This window comes from Myxine glutinosa, chromosome 1 (assembly GCF_964187855.1).
Source record: "Myxine glutinosa chromosome 1, kmMyxGlut1.1, whole genome shotgun sequence".
NCBI classification, from domain to species: domain Eukaryota; kingdom Metazoa; phylum Chordata; class Myxini; order Myxiniformes; family Myxinidae; genus Myxine; species Myxine glutinosa.
Window position 1 is genome coordinate 206,991,390 of NC_136261.1, and position 24,124 is coordinate 207,015,513.

At 46.3% G+C, this 24,124-nt stretch overlaps 1 protein-coding gene across 6 annotated transcripts in view; it reads left to right on the plus strand.

The window, feature by feature from the left end:
- LOC137432920 (B-cell CLL/lymphoma 9 protein) overlaps nt 1–24,124 on the plus strand; it is a 110,321-nt gene that overhangs the window by 36,693 nt on the left and 49,504 nt on the right. For all 6 annotated transcript variants that reach the window (XM_068125257.2, XM_068125283.2, XM_068125240.2 and 3 more), the window contains one exon: nt 13,593–16,104. In XM_068125257.2, coding sequence (XP_067981358.2) covers nt 13,593–16,104 — 2,512 coding nt within the window. The remainder of the gene's footprint in view (nt 1–13,592; nt 16,105–24,124) is intronic.

The window sequence follows — 24,124 nt, forward strand, 5'->3', positions numbered from 1 at the left end:
CTTTTCCTTCTGTAACCACCTCATGTTTCTCTGCATGTGCATTGTCCTCCTAAGAGTGATGATTCCATATATCTCTCTCCCTCTCTCTCCGTCTCTTTCTCTTTCAACATGGACCAACCTTTACATACGCATGATAACTTATCATATACCCATATACCATACCCATATACCCATATACCATATATCATATACTTAACTCTGATTTCAACTGTCACCACATCAATTGGCTGGGAGTTTAGACTGGTCGGATTTTTGGGAAAACACACTTCGAGAGGCATTTTTGGGGAAAAGCTGACATACCACTTTTTTTTATCATAATTAGGGTGTGCTGAGTTCATTTTTGCTGTCTGTCACCCTCTCCTGTGAAGCTAAATTCCTCAAAATGGCCAAAAACAAAATGGCCGCCAAAATGCTATTTTACCTATTATATCCGGTCTTCCTGAGGTCAAATGCACAGTTTAGAAGTGTCATCCATAGATATGACGTATCACCATATATAAATTTGTTGTCCAACTCAACAACTCAACACATTTGTCGAGGATAGGCCTCTGCCATGTGAGAAACGGAAGGTCAAATTTCGTGACCCTTTGCACAAGAACAAGCCATTGACATTTTCATCCCTCTTTGATGCAGAAAGGCAATGCTCAAAATCAAGCAAAGACAAAGTATTAAAGGCAGACCGATCAATCCTGCAGCGGCTGATCATTGCCTATGAAGCAGGAAGGAAGGTCAATCTAGATGAAATTTTGTCCCATGAGCTCTTGCCAGTGCCGATTGCACTGGCAGAAATGAATGGTGACATTCGTACAGGATCCAAAGCCATTCTGTCTCAAGTTCTGACAGCAGAAACACCATGCCCACCGATGCTGGCACCAGATGAGCTCGGTGGCAATGCAACCATTATTTCTGATGGACAAGCCTTGGTGATTGCCATTGGGAAGCCACACGGACTTTCTACATTTGGAGATCTGGCTGATGTCTTCAAAAACACTGTCCTTCAGATAGGATATTTGTTTGACCGCATTGATGTTGTATTCGACAAATATTATAAGGTGTCCATTAAATCCGGGACGAGGAAGAGGCGTGCCAAGGGCATCAGACCCATTCGAAGAGTCATTGACAGCCATGAGGTGCCCTTGCCAGCTGACTGGAGTAATTTCCTGGCCTTAGGGGAAAACAAGGCAGACCTGGCACGATTTCTTTCTGAACATATGGTAAGGCATGATCAGCATGACAAAACCATCGTTGTGGCTGGTGGATTCACTGATGAAGAGAGGGTTGAATCAAACAACCCGGATGTGGACACATCCCTGCTTGAAACTCGGCATGAAGAGGCTGATACCCGTATTATTTTACATTGTGTTAAAAACCAAGTTGACAGAATAGTGGTTCAATCCAGGGATACTGACATTCTGGTTCTTCTTCTGGCTCACTTCCCTCGAATGTCTTGCACAAAACTCTGGCTCAAAGCGGGCACAGCTAAGAAAAGAAAACATATACCTATTCACACAATAGCAGAACAGATGTCGTTTGGTCCGACTGTGCTGGAAACTATTCCAGCCTTCCATGCTTTGACTGGAAGTGATGTGACATCCTTCTTCTCAGGCCACAGCAAATCCACTGCATGGAAAGTCTTTACAGAGCATCACGGACTACTGCAAAATCTTGGAAATGGAGATCTTACAGAAGGAACTGCTAAAGATGCGGAGCTGTTTGTCTGCAAAATGTACAAGATGCAACACGTTGACACAGTTGACAAGGCTCGACCAGTACTCTTCATTAAGTCCCACGCTCCAGAGTCACTTCCCCCAACAAGTGATGCACGATTCTTCCATGTGAAACGTTCACATTATCAGGCATTAGTGTGGAGACAAGCACATCTGAACAAGCACATCTGAACATCTGAACAAGCACATCAAGCACATTTGAGAATAATTTTGTACATAATGATGCTTTTGAAATGATGAGAGTACTCAAATTTGTATTTAATTTAGAGAGGTATTACAAAAATACAGTAAAATTGAATCTTTGGCAGCCATTTTGTTTTCGGCCATTTTGAAGCTTTTGCCTTCATTTGAGAGGGTGACAGACAGCAAAAATGGACTCAGCACACCCAAATTATGATAAAAAAGTGGTCTGTCAACTTTTCCCCAAAAATGCTTCTAGGATTTTATAGAAGCACATTTATCAGATTTCCGACCAGTCTAGTTGGCAGCCACGGTGCTCCAAGAAAAGACTTTAATGTCATGAGCCTGACCCAATCTGGAGACTTTCTGAATCTGATTTCTGTCAATGGCACATCTTCCTCTCTGGATGTGGTAATGACCAGCTTTCCTTCTTATGTATTTGGTTCCTCCACTAATCTGCTTGACTCATCTGATCACATTCTGAGAGTTCCCATCTCTCACTGTTGTCACATAGCCTTCTCAGCACTCTAGACTGGCGGTTCACTGAGGCCAATTGACAGGCACGACAAACAGCCCTCTCCCTTCAAGATTTGTCTTGTACCTCCAATATTCTTCTTCCACAAAATGCACAGGTTTATCCCATCTCATCTGCAGTTATCATATCCCTCTTCCTGTTCCTGGTACACTGGACTCCTGTCAAACAACTTGCCTTCTCTTTATTAAAGGCCAATCAAAGCCTGCAGCAAGTGTGTGTCCACTCTCAGGAGAACGAGAAAACTTCTGGCAAACCTCAAGGCTGAACTCTTGAACCTCTCTCCTTCCTCAAAATTCTGATGGCTCCTTGTCAAGTCTGTCTTTGGTGCATGCTGCCCTTGCATGCCTTTACTCCCTGAAATCACACCACAGCTGACTCTGCTCATGAGAAGAAAGTTGTATAAACTGTGTGTTGCTTCCAAATCTCGCTTAGGCAATGCCTCACACCCTGTCCCTTCCCCATCCAATCACACCCACTGTTCCTGAATACTTTGTCTTTCTCACCTGGAAGGTGGGATATATTCTGGGAACCCAATGCTCTGCTACAAGCCCAGATGCCCACGTTCTAAAAACATGCTCTGCTGCTCGTACATATCTTGTTTCTGCTCTTTTCAACCTATCATTTGCCCTTCTGTCTACTTGGAAGTCAGCCAACATCACAGCATTGCACGAAAAGGGTGCAAAGACAGATCCTCTTAACTACAGGCACATTGCTTTCCTTCAAATACTAAGTAAATCCATGGAATCCATCATCTAATTTAACATCAAATCCTTCCTTTTATCCAACAGCTTGATTTCAGACTATCAGTTTGGTTTCTGAACCATTGACTCCATCCTGGTCTTTCTGCTACTGCTCTCCCAACAATGGATGGAGGCCCAGATTCTCCGACAATTGAGCAGGGCTGTCTTTATGGATATATCTATCGCTTTTGACACAGATTGACAACCCACCTTTCTTTTAAACTCTCAGCCTATGACATCCAAGGCAACCTCTTTTCTTCTCTTGCTTACTTCTCTCAATGGGATCCTCTTGTCTTTTATTACTGCCAAAGATGGAGTGCACTAAGGTATTATCTGTTGTTCATCTTCATCAACAATCTTTCTCATTCTCTGGAAAACCTTCATTAGATTTTCACTGATGACTCCACCCCCTGCTGTGGCTTACCTCGTCTTTTAAATAGGCAGGCGGCTACCTTTTTCCTCTCTGCAGACATTTCTAGCACCAGTATCTGGTCCAACATGTGGCATCTATCTATAATTCCAGTAATCTCTGTGTGTGTGTGTGTGTTTGTCTGTGTGTTTGTCTGTGTGTTTGTCTGTGACCGCTGTTTCTCGACAACCACGGGTCCGATATACTTTAAACTTGCCAGGTATATTGCTGGGGACCCGAGGATGTGCCTTTTCAAGGTTTCATATTAATCGGACAAGTAGTTACCGAGCTATGGCGATTTCTTTACCAAACTCCGCAAGCCGTTCGCTTTGGACCAAACCATTTCATGTAAATAGAGGGGGGGGGGATTGTCACCGTACTCGCAAGCCGTTCGCTTTGGCTTTGCGAATGGACCAAACCATTTCATGTAAATAGAGGGGGGGGATTGTCACCGTACTCGCAAGCCGTTCGCTTTGGCTTTGCGAATGGACCAAACCATTTCATGTAAATAGAGGGGGGGGGATATAATTTTAGATATATATATAGTACGGGCATGCCCTAGTGTCTTTTAATTCTAGAAAATCTCACACACATGTTTTCTTTGATGCAGCTATTGTACAGGTAGTGGACAAAAAATGGAAACACCTGAGTAAATGGGGGACACCAAGCAATGGCTTCCACACAAGAGTGGCTCATGTGTTAATGAAGCAAATAACATCCCAGTATGCTTAGGGTCGTGTATAGAAATGCTGCACAGAGCTGATTGCCTATGATTATGGCTAGCATGGCTGCAAGAGCCATGCCACAAGGGTCCATGGTATACAAGATTCTGTGTACCATGGACCCTTCCTCCCATCCATGGTACACAGAATCTTGTGGAGAGGCAGTTGCCCAGAAACAACTTGCCTTCGCCTCCTGGAAAGCAAATCCAACGGAAGGAAATCTCCTTTCCTTTCACAAAGCCCGAAACAAGTGTGTGTCCACCCTCAGGAGAGCCAGGAAACAATATCTCTCCACTCTCAAGACCGAACTCTCTTATCTGTCTCCCTCTTCCAAATCCTGGTGGCATCTGGTCAAATCCGTTTCTGGTGTTTGTTCCCCCTCCATCCCCTCGCTTACCTCAAACGGCTACACAGCTGACTCCGCACGTGAAAAAGCTGAATGCCTCAACTCTGTGTTTGCCTCTAAATCTTGTGTCCCAAACCAATCCCTCTCTGTACCCACCGTACCCAGTCGTACCCAGCTGTTCCTGGACTCTGTGTCCTTTCCTCTTGACAAGGTGGAAAAGTTTCTGTCAAACCTCGACTCTGATTCTGCAACTGGACCTGACGGCATCAGCCCACGGGTCCTAAAATCCTGCTCCGCCGCTCTTTCACTCCCTCTCTCTGTTCTCTTCACCCTCTCTTTTGCTCAAGGTCATCTGCCATCACCTTGGACATCAGCCAACATCACCGCTTTACACAAAAAAGGTGCAAAAACAGATTCTTGCAACTACAGACCAATCAGCCTTCTCCCAATTATCAGCAAAGTCATGGAATCCATCATTGCTTCGGATATCAAATCTTTCCTCTTCTCAAATGGCTTGATCTCTGATCATCAATTTGGTTTCAGACCAGGTCACTCTATTCTGGACATGCTGCTTCTGCTGTCTCAACAATGGATGGAGGTCCTCAATGCCAAACAGGAAATTAGAGCTGTCTCCCTTGACATATCACGTGCCTTTGATACGGTCTGGCACCCCGCTCTGCTCACCAAACTCTCCACCTATGGTATCCATGGAAATCTCCACACTTGGCTTGCGGACTTCCTCTCTAGTCATCGTCAACGTGTGGCCCTGAATGGTTTTCTCTCTTCTCCTCTTCCTGTTCAGGCTGGAGTTCCCCAAGGCCGTGTTCTGGGCCATGTGCTTTTTCTGGTCTTCATCAATGATCTCTCTGACTCTCTTGAAAATCCTCTCTATCTTTTGCTGATGACTCCACTCTCTGCCGCTCCATTCCTCATCCCTCAGATCGGCAGTCTGCAGCCTCCTCACTCTCTGAAGACCTGGACAAAATCACAGACTGGTCAAACAAGTGGAACATATCTTTCAATCCTGACAAATCTCACACTCTTACTATGTCTCTCCAAAAAGACCAACTGGACAACCCTCCCATCTACTTTCTGAACAATCCTCTCCAATAAGTTCTGTCACTCAAACTTTTGGGTCTCACTATCTGCCATGATCTTTCCTGGGAAAACCACATTTCAAATCTGGCCTCCAAAGCCAGTAGTTGACTGGGCATCCTCCGTCGTGCGAAGTCCTTCCTTGGCACACCTGAGCTCCTCACCACATACAAGGCTTTCATCCGCAGCTCAATGGAATACTGTTCTCCCCTCTGGGCTGGTGCTCCTGCCTCACACCTAGCTCGGCTTCACGGTGTTGAAACCAAAGCTTTCAGAATCATTGGAATCTCCCGCGATGAAGCTAACTCCGAGGGCCTTTCACTTACTCACCGCAGGCAGGTTGGTGGGCTTTCTGTCTTCTACCGACTCCTCGCCGGCCTTGCTCCCCCAGCTCTCTCTGGGCTCTGTCCCCCCGAATATTCCTGCAGGTCGCACAAGATCTGCCTGCAACCCTCTTATAGTTAAACTGCCAAAATCAAGACTCTCTGCTCACCTTCTCTCCCTCATTACTCTTTTCTCCCGCCTCCGGAACAAACTCCCTCACTCTCTTCAATCCCACTCCTCCTTCCAAGTCTTTAAAACAGCTGTTTACCACCATCTCTTATCTTCCCCCATCCAAAACCTTGATCTTTTCTACCCCCGCTAATTTCACCCCAGATTCACTTTTTTGAAATACCAACTTCCTTCCTGGAAGTCCTTGCAGTGTCCTTGTGTTTTATACTTCTCCCACCCCTCCCCCCATTCCCACGCCTCCTCCCCCCAAGCCCTCCCACGGACCTCCCGATGTCCCTGCTCTCAAATGTTGTGTTTGTGTGCTTCCCCTTCTCCCCCCATCTTGTCTACCTCTACCCTTATTAGTCCCCTGCCGGTGTACACCGTAGGGGACTATAGGTTTGCACTCCGTCCCTCCGTCTTTCAGTCTGTGGGTCCGTCAGTCCGTCACGCAAAGAACAGCTTTCCGGACTTTTTTTCCTAAACTGTTAATGCTAATGATTTCAAACTTGGTACATGGTTTCGTCATAATGTTTTTTTTTTTTTTTTTTTTTTTTTTTGTATACAAGATCGAGCTCGTGAAAGTTACAGATCAAGTTCGAACTTCACGACGTTTCGATCATTTTGGACAAAGTTATGGCACTTTGAACTTTGGGAATTTCCCCCAACAGTTTTCCGGACTATAATTTGGACTGCGGTAAGTCATAATACTGTCTTCTATGACAGTGATACCCAATGCCGGTAGGGGACATGTATTGCAGCGCAATACTCAGAATGCTTGTAATATATGTGTTGTGTGTCTGTTTGATTTTTTTTTTGTGTGTGATAAATGTTAGCTCTTTCACGAGCTTCTATCCTGTACACAAAAAAAAAAGAAAAAAAAAGAGGAGACCCCAATGCCCCCATCCACAGAGCACGTGTGGTCACCCATTCACCCAACACCCAACAATCTCCACGCATGGCTTGCGGACTTCCTCTCTGGTTGCAGTCAACGTGTGGCCCTGAATGGATTTCTCTCATCGCCCCTTACTGTTCTGGCTGGAGTTCCCCAAGGTAGTGTTCCGGGCCCTGTGCTTTTTCTGGTCTTCATTAATGATCTCTCCAACTCTCTGGAAAATCCTCTCTGTCTCTTTGCTGATGACTCCACTCTCTGCCGCTCCATTCCTCATCACTCAGATCTGCAGTCTGCAGCCTCCTCACTCTCTGCAGACCTGGACAAAATCACAGACTGGTCAAACAAGTGGAACATATCTTTCAATCCTGACAAATCTCACACTCTTACTATGTCTCTCCGAAAAGACCGACTGGACAACCCTCCCATCTACTTTCTGAACAATCCTCTCCAAGAAGTTCTGTCACTCAAGCTTTTGGGTCTCACTATCTGCCATGATCTTTCCTGGGAAAACCACATTTCAAATCTGGCCTCCAAAGCCAGTAGTCGACTGGGCATCCTCCGTCGTGCGAAGTCCTTCCTTGGCACACCTGAGCTCCTCACCACATACAAGGCTTTCATCCGCAGCTCAATGGAATACTGTTCTCCCCTCTGGGCCGGTGCTCCTGCCTCACACCTAGCTCGGCTTCACGGTGTTGAAACCAAAGCTTTCAGAATCATTGGAATCTCCCGCGATGAAGCTAACTCCGAGGGCCTTTCACTTACTCACCGCAGGCAGGTTGGTGGGCTTTCTGTCTTCGACCGACTCCTCGCCGGCCTTGCTCCCCCAGCTCTCTCTGGGCTCTGTCCCCCCGAATATTCCTGCAGGTCTCACAAGATCTGCCTGCAACCCTCTTATAGTTAAACTGCCAAAATCAAGACTCTCTGCTCACCTTCTCTCCTTCATTACTCTTTTCTCCCGCCTCCGGAACAAACTCCCTCACTCTCTTCAATCCCACTCCTCCTTCCAAGTCTTTAAAACAGCTGTTTACCACCATCTCTTATCTTCCCCCATCCAAAACCTTGATCTTTTCTACCCCCGCTAATTTCACCCCAGATTCACTTTTTTGAAATACCAACTTCCTTCCTGGAAGTCCTTGCAGTGTCCTTGTGTTTTATACTTCTCCCACCCCTCCCCCCATTCCCACGCCTCCTCCCCCCAAGCCCTCCCACGGACCTCCCGATGTCCCTGCTCTCAAATGTTGTGTTTGTGTGCTTCCCCTTCTCCCCCCATCTTGTCTACCTCTACCCTTATTAGTCCCCTGCCGGTGTACACCGTAGGGGACTATAGGTTTGCACTCCGTCCCTCCGTCTTTCAGTCTGTGGGTCCGTCAGTCCGTCACGCAAAGAACAGCTTTCCGGACTTTTTTTCCTAAACTCTTAATGCTAATGATTTCAAACTTGGTACATGGTTTCGTCATAATGTTTTTTTTTTTTTTGTTGTTTTTTTGTTGTATACAAGATCGAGCTCGTGAAAGTTACAGATCAAGTTCGAACTTCACGACGTTTCGATCATTTTTGACAAAGTTATGGCACTTTGAACTTTGGGAATTTCCCCCAACAGTTTTCCGGACTATAATTTGGAGTGCGGTAAGTCATAATACTGTCTTCTATGACAGTGATACCCAATGCCGGTAGGGGACATGTATTGCAGCGCAATACTCAGAATGCTTGTAATATATGTGTTGTGTGTCTGTTTGATTTTTTTGTGTGTGTGATAAATGTTAGCTCTTTCACGAGCCTCTATCCTTTACACAAAAAAAAAGAAAAAAAAAAGAGGAAACCCCAATGCCCCCATCCACAGAGCACGTGTGGTCACCCATTCACCCAACACCCAACAATCTCCACGCATGGCTTGCGGACTTCCTCTCTGGTTGCAGTCAACGTGTGGCCCTGAATGGATTTCTCTCATCACCCCTTACTGTTCTGGCTGGAGTTCCCCAAGGTAGTGTTCCGGGCCCTGTGCTTTTTCTGGTCTTCATTAATGATCTCTCCAACTCTCTGGAAAATCCTCTCTGTCTCTTTGCTGATGACTCCACTCTCTGCCGCTCCATTCCTCATCCCTCAGATCTGCAGTCTGCAGCCTCCTCACTCTCTGCAGACCTGGACAAAATCACAGACTGGTCAAACAAGTGGAACATGTCTTTCAATCCTGACAAATCGCACACTCTCACTATGTCTCTCCGAAAAGACCGACTGGAAAACCCTCCCATCTACTTTCTCAACAATCCTCACCAAGAAGTTCTGTCGCTCAAGCTTTTGGGTCTCACTATCTGCCATGATCTTTCTTGGGAAAATCACATTTCCAAGCTGGCCTCCAAAGCCAATCGCCAACTGGGCATCCTCCATCGTGCGAAGTCCTTCCTTGGCACACCTGAGCTCCTCACCACATACAAGGCTTTCATCCGCAGCTTAATGGAATACTGTTCCCCCCTCTGGGCCGGTGCTCCTGCCTCACACCAAGCTCGGCTTCACGCTGTTGAAACAAAAGCTTTCAGAATTATTGGAATCTCCTGCGATGAAGCTAACTCCGAGGGCCTTTCACTCACTCACCGCAGGCAGGTTGGTGGTCTTTCTGTCCTCCACCGACTCCTTTCCGGCCTTGCTCCCCCAGCTCTCTCTGTGCTCTTTCCCCCAAATATTCCTACAGGTCGCACAAGATCTGCCAGCAACCCTCTTATGGTTAAACTGCCAAAATCTAGGCTCTCTGCTCACCTTCACTCTTTCATTCCCCTTTTCTCCCACCTCTGGAACAAAGTCCCCCACTCCCTTCAATCCCACTCCTCCTTCCAGGTCTTTAAAACAGCTGTTCAGCACCATCTCTTATCTTCCCCCATCCAAAACCTTGACCTTTTCTATCCCCGCTATTTCACCCCAGATCCACTTTGTTGAAATTCCAACTTCTTTCCTGGAAGTCCTTGCAGTGTCCATGTGTTTTATACCTCTCCCACCTTCCTCCAAGCCCTCTCCCTCCCACAGTTCTCTCGATGTCCCTGCTCTCAAATGTTGTGTTTGTGTCCTTCCCCCTCTCTCCCCATCTTGTCTACCGCTCCCCTTATTTTGTGTTTTATGTGTCGGTTTGACTTTTTGTGTGATTGATGTTAGCTCTTTCATGCACCTCGATCTTGTATACAAAAAAAAAAACAAAAAAAAAACTGATGTTATCCATATGTCGTGGCCTTCTCAGTCACCAGATCTGATCCCAATCGAGCATTTATGGAGTCTTCTGAGACTGTTTTTCTACCTCCATCAAACAGGTGTGAGTTGATTGACTTTCTCGTAGAAGAATGGTGCCACATCCCTCCTGCAGGATTCCAGGCTCTGGTGGACTATGCCACGGTGCATGGGGGACGTGCCAATGCTCCCGAATGGAGCGGGTGTTTCTAGTTTGTTAAATTCATGTAGGCACGAAAATGCTTTGATGTTCCATCTGACTGAGTGTCTTTCAATGTCTTTCAGAAAGGTGCCTTTTGGTGATTAGATGCACACTCTTTTGGTCTCTTCCAGTGATAAAATGTACCGCATAGTTTGGGCCTCGAAATACTTTGAGATGAGAGTCAAACCCACAAGTCATCAACAGATGAAATTATGATTAATGATAGGCAAACAGAGGTCATCAAATGTGCTTAGCATTAACCCTCCACACACCATCCAACCTCTTTCACCCGGAGAAGGTTTTGTGTTTCATACTAACAATCCAAACAATGAAGAACTGATGAGGACTGAAAATATTGTGGCAGTAGAAATATCGTTCAACGAAAAAAATCCAGGTTGTAATGCAATAACCTTTCTGTTTGATTCCATGAATGCCGGCTTTTGAATGAGACTTGTCTTTCAATCCTGACAAATCTCACAATCTTACTATACAACAACAACAACAACAACAACATGCATTTTACAGCCATTTTCCCTGCTAGAGCGGGGGTTATCCTTGCGGTCTCCATGACAATCTTCTCCATTTTGCCCTATTTTCTGCATCTCTCCTTGTTAACCCCCTTGCCCGCATTTCTTCTTCCACCATCTTTAGCCAAGTCTTTCTCGGTCTTCCCCGTCCTCTTCCTCCTTCTACATTCATTTCCATCACTCCTCTCAACCAGTCACTTTCATCCTTCCTCAACACATGACTAAACCATCTCAACCTGTTCCTCTTCACAGCACCAATCACAGGCTCTATTCCCATCATCTTTCGCAATTCATCATTTGTCTTCCTCTCTCTCAACGATACTCCGGCACTCCGCACATCCACCGAACCATTCGCATTTCCACCCTTTCCAGCCTTCGTTGCTGCTCTAAATTCATTACCCATTTCTCGCTCCCATAAATCATAACACTTCTCACACATGCAGCATACACCTTTCCCTTCAGCTTCAACGACACTCCCCTCCTCATCAGCACGCCACTCAGTTCCCGAAACTTCTTCCATGCACATCTCACTCTTGCAACCGTTGCCGAGTCTGATCCACCTTCTCCATTCAGCATGTCTCCGAGGTAGCAAAATGTTTTCACACCTTCCAGCTTCACGTCGTCTCCAAGATCCAACTCAACATTTCCTCCATCTGCAGCTCCCTCTGTGCACACCTTACATTTGAATGTAGCTGCCACACTGGTTAATGACCCTCTCAGACCACTGCATTTTTGATGAACCCACTCAGCGCACATTGTACATTGAATGGAGTTCACTCCGACACCCTTCCTGCACACAGCACATGGCCACTTCCCAGTTCTTTCCACCTCAACACATGCTTTACCACTTGCCATCACCTTCGTCTTTCCGATATTCACCTTCAGACCTTTTGTCTCCATACATTCCTTCCACTTGTTCATCTTTTCCTTCAGTCCATCCATACTTTCCGCAATCAACACCAGATCATCTGCATACAACAACTCCCACGGTAAACCCTCCTTTACGTTCTGAGCCAGCACATCCATCACAGCTACAAATAGTAGTGGACTTAGTACCGACCCCTGATGCACTCCCACCTTCACCTCAAACTCACCACTGTTCCCGTCCTTCATCCTTACAGCTGTGCGCGCTCTTTTGTACATTGCCATCACTACTCTGATCAACCATTCCTCCACTCCTAACTTCCTCAATGCCCATGTCAATACTTCGCGTGGAACCCTATCGAATGCTTTCTCCTGGGAAAACCACATTTCCAAGCTGGCCTCCAAAGCCAGTCGCCAACTGGGCATCCTCTGTCGTGTGAAGTCCTTCCTTGGCACACCTGAGCTCCTCACCACATACAAGGCTTTCATCTGCAGCTCAATGGAATACTGTTCCCCCCTCTGGGCCTGTGCTCCTGCCTCACAGCTAGCTCGGCTTCACGCTGTTGAAACAAAAGCTTTCAGAATCATTGGAATCTCCTGCGATGAAGCTTACTCCGAGGGCCTTTCATTCACTCACTGCAGGCAGGTTGGTGGACTTTCTGTCTTCTACCGACTCCTCTCCGGCCTCGCTCCCCAAGCTCTGTCTGTGCTCTGTCCCTCAAATATTTCTGCAGGTCACACAAGATCTTCCAGCATCCCTCTTCTGGTGAGACTGTCAAAATCAAGACTCTCTGCTCACCTTCAATCTTTCATTCCTCTTTTCTCCCGCCTGTGGAGTAAACTCCCTCACTCTCTTCAATCCAACTCCTCCTTCCAGGTCTATAAAACAGCTGTTCACCGCCATCTCTTCTCTCCCCCCATCCAAAACCTTGATCTTTTCTACCCTCATTAATTTCACCCGAGATCCACTTTTTGAAATACCGACTTCTTTCCTTGAAGTCCTAGCAGTGTCCATGTGTTTTATACCTCTCCCACCCCCCCCTCCCCCCTTTCCCATGCCTCCTCCCCCAAGCCCTCTCCCTCCCACAGATCTCCCGATGTCCCTTTTCTCTGCTGTCGTACTTGTGTGCTACCTTCTCTCTCCCCATCTAGTCTCCCGCTGCATTTATTTTGTTTTTTTTATGTGTCCGTTTGTTTTTTTTGTGATGAATGTTTGCTCTTACACGAGCCTCAATCTTGTATACAAGAAAAAATAAAAATGAAAAGGTATAATTAATGCTTCTTCAGTGGGTCATTTTAAGAGTAGCATCATAGCTTTAAAGCAAGCTGTTAACCCTTTGAGTACGGGATTTTTTTTTTGATATATAAAAATATCCCCGGTACGGAATTAATTTGGCATTTTGGTACAGGAATGCAACCACACCACGTACTGACGATCTATTTATAGGTATAGTCGATGACGTGTAGTAACGTCATCCATACACAAAACTTTTTCGCAGGTTGCAGCACTGGACGTCATCCATACTCAAAGGGTTAAAGACATGTCTCTGTAACAATCTTCCTCCAGGGGGGACATTTCGGACATACAAGGTAGTGAGTAAATCTGTCTCTCACATGACACTCGTTTTTTTTTTTCTTCTCCTTGCAGCATACAACTTCCCGTTCCTGGTCTCTAACCCAGCAGACTACATCTTTGCCTGAAGACCAAACTGAAGCAGCAGAGGCACCATCATTGGACACTTCGGTAGGCCGAGAAGCTGAGGGACCAGCTACAGGAGAGACCAGGCCTCCTTCAGTTGGTATTGCTCAGACAGAAGGTTCTAATCCAGAAACTTCCAGCGAGGGTGGAGAAACATCCAATGTTGTGACAGTTGCTACTTCGGTAGATTCAGGAAATGAGGGGCCACCTGGAGGTACACAAACCAGAACTTTGCCTCTCAGTGAGCCAGATGGTAGTACGGGAAGTTCTGGGGGAACGGTTTCAGTTGATCCAGAACCAGGAAGTGCCTCTGGGCTTTCTGAGGAACAACTAGCAAGGCGTGAACGCTCTTTACAGACCCTTAGAGATATCAGAAAGCTCCTTTTTCCTGAAGAAAAGGATGATTTTCTGCAGAAGGGAGGCCCCAGGACTCAAACAGCAATGGGAGCCCAAGTGTTGCCTCCTCAGTGCTCAACCCCAAATCCTTCTCCTACATCATCATCCTCAATCCCAGCTACAGCTGCTTCACAGGTACCTGGTTCTGACAAGAAAGTTTTACCTCGGTCTACTGATGTTCCTATAACTCCTCCAGTGGCAGTTGGTTTTCGAGGACCAGGCGAAGCCTCAATCTGTGGTTCTGGTCAGCCCTGTGGTCCAAATCACCCCCCATTTACAACTGATTTTGAAGCAGTGTCTCTTCGGGGTGCATCAGATGATGTTTCTCCTGAACAGGCAGCCTGGATCCGACTCCAGCATGAATTTTTTGAGGAGAAACGTCGACGGCAAGAGGGCCGGCCTTCTTTACCTTCTGGCCTGGAGAACATGGCCACTGGTTCTGAGGGCGCACGACCTCCACCGCCACCTTATGGCAAAGAGCCACCTGGCCTCCTGGAGGCATTTGCTAATGGACTTAGCCCTGGGGAAATGTTGCCACAAACATCAGTACAACATTTGGGCGAGGGAGCGACTGTGGATGGGCCAGGGGGACAGTTTGGATTATATGGTGGAAGAGGAACATTAGGAGCACCACCTCATCCGCATGGAGTCTACTCTGAACCTGGTGTTCAATTCCCAGGCTCGATTCCTGTCTGTGAAATTCCCCCTGGACTGATGGGTCGATGTGGTGAAGGTGATTTTGGAGGTACTGGCTCAATGGGCACTCGTTACATAAGTGATGGAGGTGGATTTGTTACAAAGTGCCCACCAGGAGGTCCCGGTGTTTCTTTCGCAAGATTCCCAGGTGCTGGTGGAGCAGGGACTCTTGGTCCTTTAACTCATTCGCATCCACATGCACACCCACACCCCCATCCTCATGCTCATCATGGTAGGATGACTACCAGAGTGGGCAGCGGTGGTCCACTCTCGGAGATGGAAGAGCTAGCAATGATGAACCGTGCAGGACTTGGTCCACATCACCCCCCACATCCTCATCCACCACCACCACCTCAAACGCCAGGTTCACTCTCTTCTGGAACGAGCCCCGGACCACGACCACTCACCGATGAACTAGTGGGATTAGGCGCACGAGTGGATTTTGAGATCTTCCGAGGTTCTGGTGGTTGCCTCAGTGGGGGAGGCGGGTTGTCAGATATTGATTGTCATAGTCATGGCCCTCCACACTCACACCAACCCCACCCTCATCCCCATCTTGCTGCACACCATGGGGATCCATTTGGTCCAACTCGCAATGGTGATCCTACCCGTCTCCCATTGGGCAGCAATGAAGAACTTATTCGAGGTGCTGGCCGCCCACCTCGCCTCGATGGAATTTTTCCATCTGATATGGCCCTGGGATCTGGACCCCATTTCAGTGCAGAAACCAAAAACCTCCATAGTCATCAACCCCCTCCTCGTCTTAGCCACCTGCCACTGGACCCCATGTCTGGTGTGCTGCCTTCTACTGGACCAAGGGGGCGAGGACGAAAAGCACAACCCCCACCACCAGTTTCTGTTGTCCCAACCACGAGTGATTTAGTTCCAGCTGGATCTTCAACACCAGGAACTAAAACACCTCTTCAATCCCCAGGCCTCCTTCGGTCCCCTTCTGCTCTTACCCCACACACAGCTCCAGCACCAGTGTTTTCTCCACCAACGATAAAATCTCCACTCCATGGACCTGTCACATCTGGAGGTCAAACGTCCACAGCATCAGCTCCACCACAGCCACCAACTGCCCCTCTAGTTTCCATTAAGAGCCCCCCTGGTGCTGGGCAACCATCCCACACTCGCTCACCTCGTGCTTCACCTGGCACATTGCGATCACCTCCAGGATCAAATCCCTCCCCTGGAGGACACTGGGAGATGCAGGGAAAGCCACCTGGGCCTGGGGTTTCCAGTGGGATTGTGGGAGTTGGAAGTGGACCTGGGATTTGCTCATCGGGAAGTCACAAGGGTGGGAAGAGGGCCAAAGCTGGAGGAGGATCTGCAGGAGTGGTGGTTGGTCATTATTCACAAGAACCTGGTAAGTGTAATTTTATTTTGTTTTTACTTGTGTCTTTCTTCATAATTTTTAGTCAAAATTGCAGTTACTATGCAAACTACATCAGCATTGGTGTGAGCTATCTGACATGATTTACAGAATGACAAACAACATTTCACTTTATGTCTCCTGGCATCACAGCAAATTCAGAGATCATTGTACAACAGTATGAGGCCGGTGACAAGTTTATGCCATACCATAAATAATATATGTATATGTATGTATTTATTCATGCATGTTGGCACTCTCTCGTTTGCATGCAGGCCAATTTGAATCGAGCAATTTCAATTGGTCATACGTAAACAATTCACACCAATTTGAATGCCACCAATTAATTAATTCTTCTTTTGTATGCAGCACAAGCATCATTGACTGAGGGTACGGCTGTGCCACTTTTGCAATACCCTCTGTAGTTTAAGGCAGGAATTTGGAATTTGGCCATGGTGCCGGAGATGGCTCACCCACTATGCTGCAAATTGAAGAGTGCTTTTTCCCAAACGTACTCAGCCCATTCAATGTAAAATTTCCACACCATTGAGAAATAACTATGTACTTGTATCTAGACAGTGCAAGAGAAGTTACGTTATGCATAGCGCCCCCATTTGACAACCTGAACTAAGTGTTGAGCTACCTGAACTGAGTTTGTTTTGAAAAGCAACACAATTTCACATTGTCATTGATAAATAAATAAAAAACACCTTTAGAGGCCATTTTTGTCATTTGCCATTTGTCATTTGCCATTTGTCAAATGTCAAATGTCAAGTCAACTTTGTCAAGTCAAATGTCAAAAATGTCATTTGCCATTTGTCTTTAGAGGTCATTGATAGATGAAGCAAATTTTGGAAAAGTACTCTGTGCATGTCAGTACTCATCATACGCAGTGCCACTAGTGGGAAATGGACCAAATTTAGACTGAGCGAGTTTTAATCTATGAGTCTCCCTCTTGGAGAGAGAGAGAGAGGGAGAGAGATAGAGAGAGAGAGAAGAGAGAGAGAGAGATAGAGAGAGAGAGAAGAGAGAGAGAGACAGACAGACAGACAGACAGACACACACACAGACACACAGGCGTGACTGAGGTAGGCGCTATTCGCCACCGGCGCGTCTGGTTGCAGCCGTGTACTCAACGCCTCTTCTTCCTCTCCTCTGGCGCGTGCGTTATACTGCACGAGTTACAGTTCAATGCCTCCAAGCGAGTGATGCGAGTCAAGCTCTCTCCACAGAATTCTTCCTCTCTGCGAGTTCCACTCAATTCTTCCACACCTCAGCCACAGAGAGAGAGAGACACCGCAGAGAGAGAGAAACACCACAGAGAGAGAGACAGAGAGAGAGAGAGAGGTGTGGAGAGAGAGAGAGAGAGAGGTGTGGAGAGAGAGAGAGAGAGAGAGAGAGAGAGAGAGAGAGAGAGAGAGAGAGGTGTGGAGAGAGAGAGAGAGCGAGAGGTGTGGAGAGAGAGAGAGAGTGAGAGAGAGGTGTGGAGAGAGAGAGAGAGAGAGAGAGGTGTGGAGAGAGAGAGAGAGAGAGAGGTGTGGAGAGAGAGAGAGAGAGGTGTGGAGAGAGAGAGAGTGAGAGAGAGGTGTGGAGAGAGAGAGAGTGAGAGAGAGGTGTGGAGAGAGAGAGAGAGAGAGAGAGAGAGAGAGAGAGAGAGAGAGAGAGAGAGAGAGAGAGAGAGAGACACACACAGAGACACACACAGAGACACACACAGAGCCACACACACAGAGCCACACAGACACACACACTGAGACTTGACTTTTAAGGTCTTTTATTACAAAAGTATAAAAAAAGCACAGCAAACCAAGTAATTCAATAGCAGTGAACAAAATAATTAAATCAAGGAATTGAAAAACATGACATTAATTATAATTAGAGCAGCAAAGAAAGTTCATCTCCCTCCACCTTACACAGGATTTCAGCTTTGCACCATTTTTGAACAAAGTGATCAAGCCGAGAAGTCTCTCGGTAAAAATTAAATTAAATTTTAAGGTGGGCAGACACAAGGCCTTTAAAGGCTAACAAAATACTGCATTCCGGTGAGCTTGTCCCAGAGACCCGACTCTTCCGCGTAATATATATCGCGAGTTTCGCCTCGGCAAGTAAAAAATTAACGATTTGAGAACCGACATTCTCGTTAGACACAGGCATGCAGTACACAAAAAGATAAGAAGAAAAACAAAAACCGAAATTCTGGAAGACATATTTCAGGAGTTGAAAAAGTGGAGCCAGCCTTTGGCATCCGACATATGCATGGAAAGTGTCCTCGGAGTGATGGCAAAAAGGGCAGTCATCAGATATCACGAGGTTCAGTCGTTTAAGAAACGCGTTGGAAGGCAAAGAATAGTGTGCAAGCCTCCACTGTATATCACCGGCACGATTAGACACAGGTAACGCGTACATCGACAACCAGGTAGGAGAGGATGGAGCCCCTGCAGGTAGAAGCTCTTTCCAGTGGGTGGTCAGTGGGCTATTGGGGTTAGCAGAGATGACAACATTAAGACATTGCACGTACAAAGTAGCCTTTGCACAGGCTTGTAGAGGCTTTGTGGAAGGAGCACCAGAAAAACAAAAATCAGGGAAGTCAGGGTGCATTGTTTTTGTGTTCTGAACATCATGCAGTAGAGGCCATGATAAATTAAAAGAGATGAACACTTTAACAATTGAACGAAGAAGTTGTCCAATTAGTCGGGCTGAGGTAACGTTGCATACTTCCGAAATCTGGTTGGGGGTCTGCCATCCAGAATAAGTATGATTAACAAAATCCTTGACAAGAAAAAAACCAGATTCGATAAAAGATTGAATTAGGGACCTACTTTGGCAATCATGGCAAAATAGGCTGTTGTAGAAAACGGGTTTACACATTAAATTCCAAAATTTATATGTATCCTTGTTTCGTACTGGGAGGAGGCACTGACCGGCATTCACGAGACTTCGATAAAAGGAGGGCAGCAAGGAGATGTCTATTCGCTGCAGATCGAGTAGAAAGAGCTCGGGGCCACACCTGAGCTTACCCGCTTGCTGCAACAAGCAAGAAGCCAGGGGCCGCCAAGACAGGACTTCCTTGTAGAGAAGTTGGCGCAAGGTGGTTAGTCGAAAAGCCAGTATTTTACTGGTAATGTCCACAAGTCCTTGACCTCCTTTATCTAAGGGGACACTTAGAAGATCAGCTCGGAGCCGGTGCATACCGTTCCAGAAAAAATTAACAAGGATACGCTGCAAGTTAATGACTAGCGATTTGGGCGGTTGTAAGACAGTCATCCGATGCCAGAGTTTGGAAGCAGCCAAGTTATTCAATATCAGCACTCGACCTCTATAAGACAGTAGGCTGGACAATCTTTTCCAACAATTAAGGATATGGGAGATGTGATCAACCATCTGATCCCAGTTCTTTAAGGAAAAGGTCTCATTTCCAAGAAACACACCGAGATGTTTAACACCATCATACCTCCACTGCAAAGCATTAGGCAGGGAAGGTGGGATAAATAACCCAGAAGGACCAAGACACAAAGCTTTACTCTTACTCCAATTGACAGTAGCAGAGGATGCCAAATTGAATTCACATAGAGCACTTGTGAGGGCAGCAATGTCAGACTGAGTGTTAACAATCACACACAAATCGTCAGCATACGCAAGCACCTTAACAGGATTAGCAAGAGGTGTCACCAAGAACCCAGAAAGTTTGTGGCGTAAGTGAATCAGCAAGGGTTCAATGGAAAGTGAATACAGGTACCCGGAAAGAGGGCAGCCTTGTCTAATACCTCGCTGAATAGGAAAAGGTGAACATAAACTGTTGTTGATGTTCACCAAACTAAAGTTGTTGTGATACAGCAGCTTGATACAAGAAATAAAGAAGGAACCAAACCCGAACCCCTTCAAAACTTCAAGTAAATACAAATGGTCAACACTATCAAAGGCCTTTTCCTGATCTAAAAAGATCAGCTCGGTGTTAACATTCTGACAATGACAAATCGAAATCAAATCACGAACAGAAAAAATATTATCAAATATCGATCTGCCGGGAATACAACAAGACTGGTCGGGGGATACAACGTACCCAATTAAGGTTTTTATGCGATTAGCGAGTAACTTAGACAGGATTTTGTAATCAGTACAGAGTAGAGAGATCGGGCGCCAGTTCTCAACAAGTTGAAGATCTCCCTTTTTAGGGATTAATGAAATGATGGCACGTCTGCAGCTCAAGGGAAGTTCACCACGTTGTATACTTTCTATGAAGACAGTTAGTAGACATGGTCCCAGCAAATCCCAAAAGGTGCTGTAGAATTCCACTGGCAACCCGTCTAAGCCAGGTGCCCTGCTGGTGGGCAAGGTATTTAAAACACTAGTGAGTTCGTCCAATGTTATTTCGCCTTCAGCAGTCGAATTCTGTGTCTCAGTAAGTGTAGGCAAGGATGCGGTAAATGAATGTATGTGGTTTGAGAAAGTGTGCTTGGAGGAGTAGAGGTGAGAAAAGAAAGTCTTAATAGTAAGTTTGATGTCACTTGGATCAGTCAAAATCCTTCCGCCAGCAGAACGCAAGGACAATATTTGTTTTTGTTTTTTTGAGGCAGTTTCCAGCTTGAAGAAAAGTCTGCTCGGGTTATTTAGTTGTTGCAAATGAGTCATTCTCATCCGAAGGAGTGCACCCTTTGCACGTTCGGCCAGTAATTCATTTAACAGGGCTTTCTTTTCATACAGCATCTGCTGCTGCCCATTATTACGAGAGGATGACACTTTGTTTTGCAAGTGAAGAATTTGTGTCTTCACCAGATCTATATTTACATCGTGATCCCGAGTACTGTGTCGTGAGAAATTTTGACAAAAAACTCTAATTTGAGCTTTAGCGTTGTCCCACCACTGACGTAAACACGAGAACTCTTTATCCATCGTGATGTAATGTGCCCAAAAGGCCCTAAAGGATGCAACAAAGAATTCGTTTTGAAGAAGTGTTGTGTTGAACTTCCAATAAGGGCTCACCACCTTTGTGATGATGTGGTGATCGGAAAACCCAGATGGGAAAATAGAGGTGTTTAAGACGAGGTTGAGGAAATGGTCAGAAACGTACAATTTATCAAGTCGAGCTAGCGACACTAAGTAAATTGTTGCTGCATCGGATGTTGCAATCTCCAAATGTCTGTCAGCTTGAATCTTGAGATTGAGCGAACGAGAGGTCTTGTACTGGCTGCATGTGACTCAGCTCCATTCCTATCAAGGGAGGGGTTAAGTGTGCAATTGAAATCTCCTCCAAGACATAGAAAGTGGTCAGGGGGAACACCAGCAAGATACGAGTCAAGACAGTCAAAAAAGGAAGATCTTTCAGCATTTGTACTTGGTGCGTACACATTGATTATTGTGAAAAGCTGCTGACCAACAGAGAAAGTCAGCGAGGCTAAATATCCCTTCACAATTTCTTTAAAGGAAACCGAAGTCAAGGGAAGAGTTTGCCGAAAGAAGATGGCTATCCCAGCAATTGGGCTTGATAGATTGCTAAAGAACCAATGCCCTTTAAGAAACAACTCCCACTCAGCTGAAGAACCTTCAGTAGAATGAGTTTCCTGCAACAACAAGATGTCAACCTTGTTGCACTCGATTAGTTGTTTAACTTGCACTTTACGAAGAGACGTGCGACCACCGTTGATATTAAGGCTGGCAATGCGTAGTTTCATTGTGATGGGGCACCGGCAGGACATCAGCCATGGTCTTTGAGTTCGCTCCGAGCACGACTTAGAAATTTCCTTAACCGGTGACGTTGAGGGTCTGCAACGTTGTACCGATCCGGTTTAGAAATCATTAGTCGAGCCACTTGAATGAAATCTTCTAGGACTAGAAAATGATCTTTAATTTTGACCCCCTTTTTGCGAAAACTTTTGTGTAAGAAGGCGTGAACGGCATCGGGAGATACTGAGGAATCAACCTCAAGGTTGTGAGGAGGAACATCGCTGCCTGTGTCGCTTAAGGTCGAAGCAACAGAAGATGTTCCATCAGACTCGTAACCCATGCTGTCAACCACAAGTTCCTGCGGTTCTTCAGGAGCAATTTGTTCAGATGCTGCAGGTACAGCCACCTCCAGATTACAATCAATTTGTACATCCGGTGCATCGATTTTAACTGTGGCATCTGTGCATGGTGGGGGTTGGGAGAGGGTCTCATCGACTCCACGAGGGATCTCCAGTTCATCAAGCACAGTGGGAGTAACAGTTTCATGTGTACTCACAACAGGAGTGCAGGGCTGCTCAGGAGGTGAGTCCATGGGAATGGGTTCAGGTGATTGTTTGGCAGGTGTTCTTACCACTTGCGCATAGGAAGGAGACCTCTTGGGTTTCACTTGATTGTCTAATTTGGTATCAATTGCTCGCTTCTGTGCTTTATTCCGGGTTACAACTGTGAAGCCATCATCTGCATCATTCGTCCCTCCTGGGTGAGCATTTTGCGAAGGAAGTGATTCCTGTCCCTCAGGTGAAGAAGAAGAGTTCCGTCTTTCAGACGTAGGAAGAAATTCCTGTCCTTCAGGTGGTGTGGTGTTCTGATTGGACGCTGAATTGGCATCAGGGAGATTATTCGGACAATCCCTCCGCAGGTGTCCATGCTGATTACAGGCATAGCACGTTAACACCTCTGTTGTTGCATACATTTGATAATTGTAGTTATCATGTTTTATCGTGAATTTAACATCAAGGTCACGACGGTTTTCGTTCAAAATCATAAATAATTGACGTCTGAAGGAATAAACGTGTTTATAACGATCGTCACGGCACCGTAAGGGAACCATTGAAATGCGGGACATGACTGTGCCGAAATTACGAAGAGCAAGCTCGACTTTTTCGTCCTCCAAAAATGGCGGAATGTTGGAAACCAGAACTTTTACCGATGGCGAATCAAATGGTGAAACTGGGATGATAATATCGGGCTCGACGGATAAACCCGATTCCACAACACTCGCAACCATTGCTTGTTGTAACACGAAAACAACAACTTTCTTGTTCATTCTCGAAGCTGCAAGGACATTTTCAGCTCCGATAATTTCCCACGACGGCGATAATAATCGCCTCGACCGCAACATGAGCTGGAGGGACGCATGTGAGGCCATGCTTCCTGCTTAACGATCCGAACGCGGTACTGCGAGAACGGACGCTCGTCATGCCGGCCTGGGCCGTGATAAGTATGGCGACGGCAAAGTGAGAATGTAGTTAATTCAAAAAACAGTTCTCGTCACTTTACATGAAGCGATAAGAACATGCGGATGCAATGGAAAGCAACAAACTCACTTACCATCACCCACCGCATGCGCTCTGTCTCTCTCTCGTCTCAAGGAAGGGAAGGGAGGGAAAAGATAATACAGGGGAAAGGTTCGAGCACAGGGGAGGAAACACGAATACGAATGAAGTAATGATGTGAGAACAACAGGGGGGTCGTGGGGGCGAGGGAAAGGTTGAAATAATAAGGGAAAACAGCCGGAACACTCGACAGCCAGAGCAACTCACACCTCCCCGAACTGCACAACCGCCATCTTGCCACGCCCAACACACGAACGGCCAGCAGGGGGCGAGAGAGAGAGAGAGAGAGAGAGAAAGAGAAAAAAAGAAAAAGAAAAAGGAGAGAGACGCAGAGAGAGAGAGAGAGAGATACACACAGAGAGAGATACACACAGAGAGAGATACACACAGAGAGAGATACACACAGAGAGAGATACACACAGAGAGAGATACACACAGAGAGAGATACACACAGAGAGAGACAGAGACAAATCCTAGTTGAGTCACACGAAAGAAGATGATGTGTGCTACTTACTTTCTTGAGGTTCAGCATTTGAAAGGAGAAGAGCACAGACAATCATCACAGGTTGGAATCTATGGAGAGGAGGAAATTTCTCCTTCGGAAATGCCCTGCTGATTGAGGTGAGAAAGGCGAAGCGATCGTTGTGACATCACTACACTAGTACCCAGAATGCCCCAGGAAGTGACGGCACTTCCCTCACGCTCATTGGCTGTGTTTGTCTTGTCTAACAGTTGTG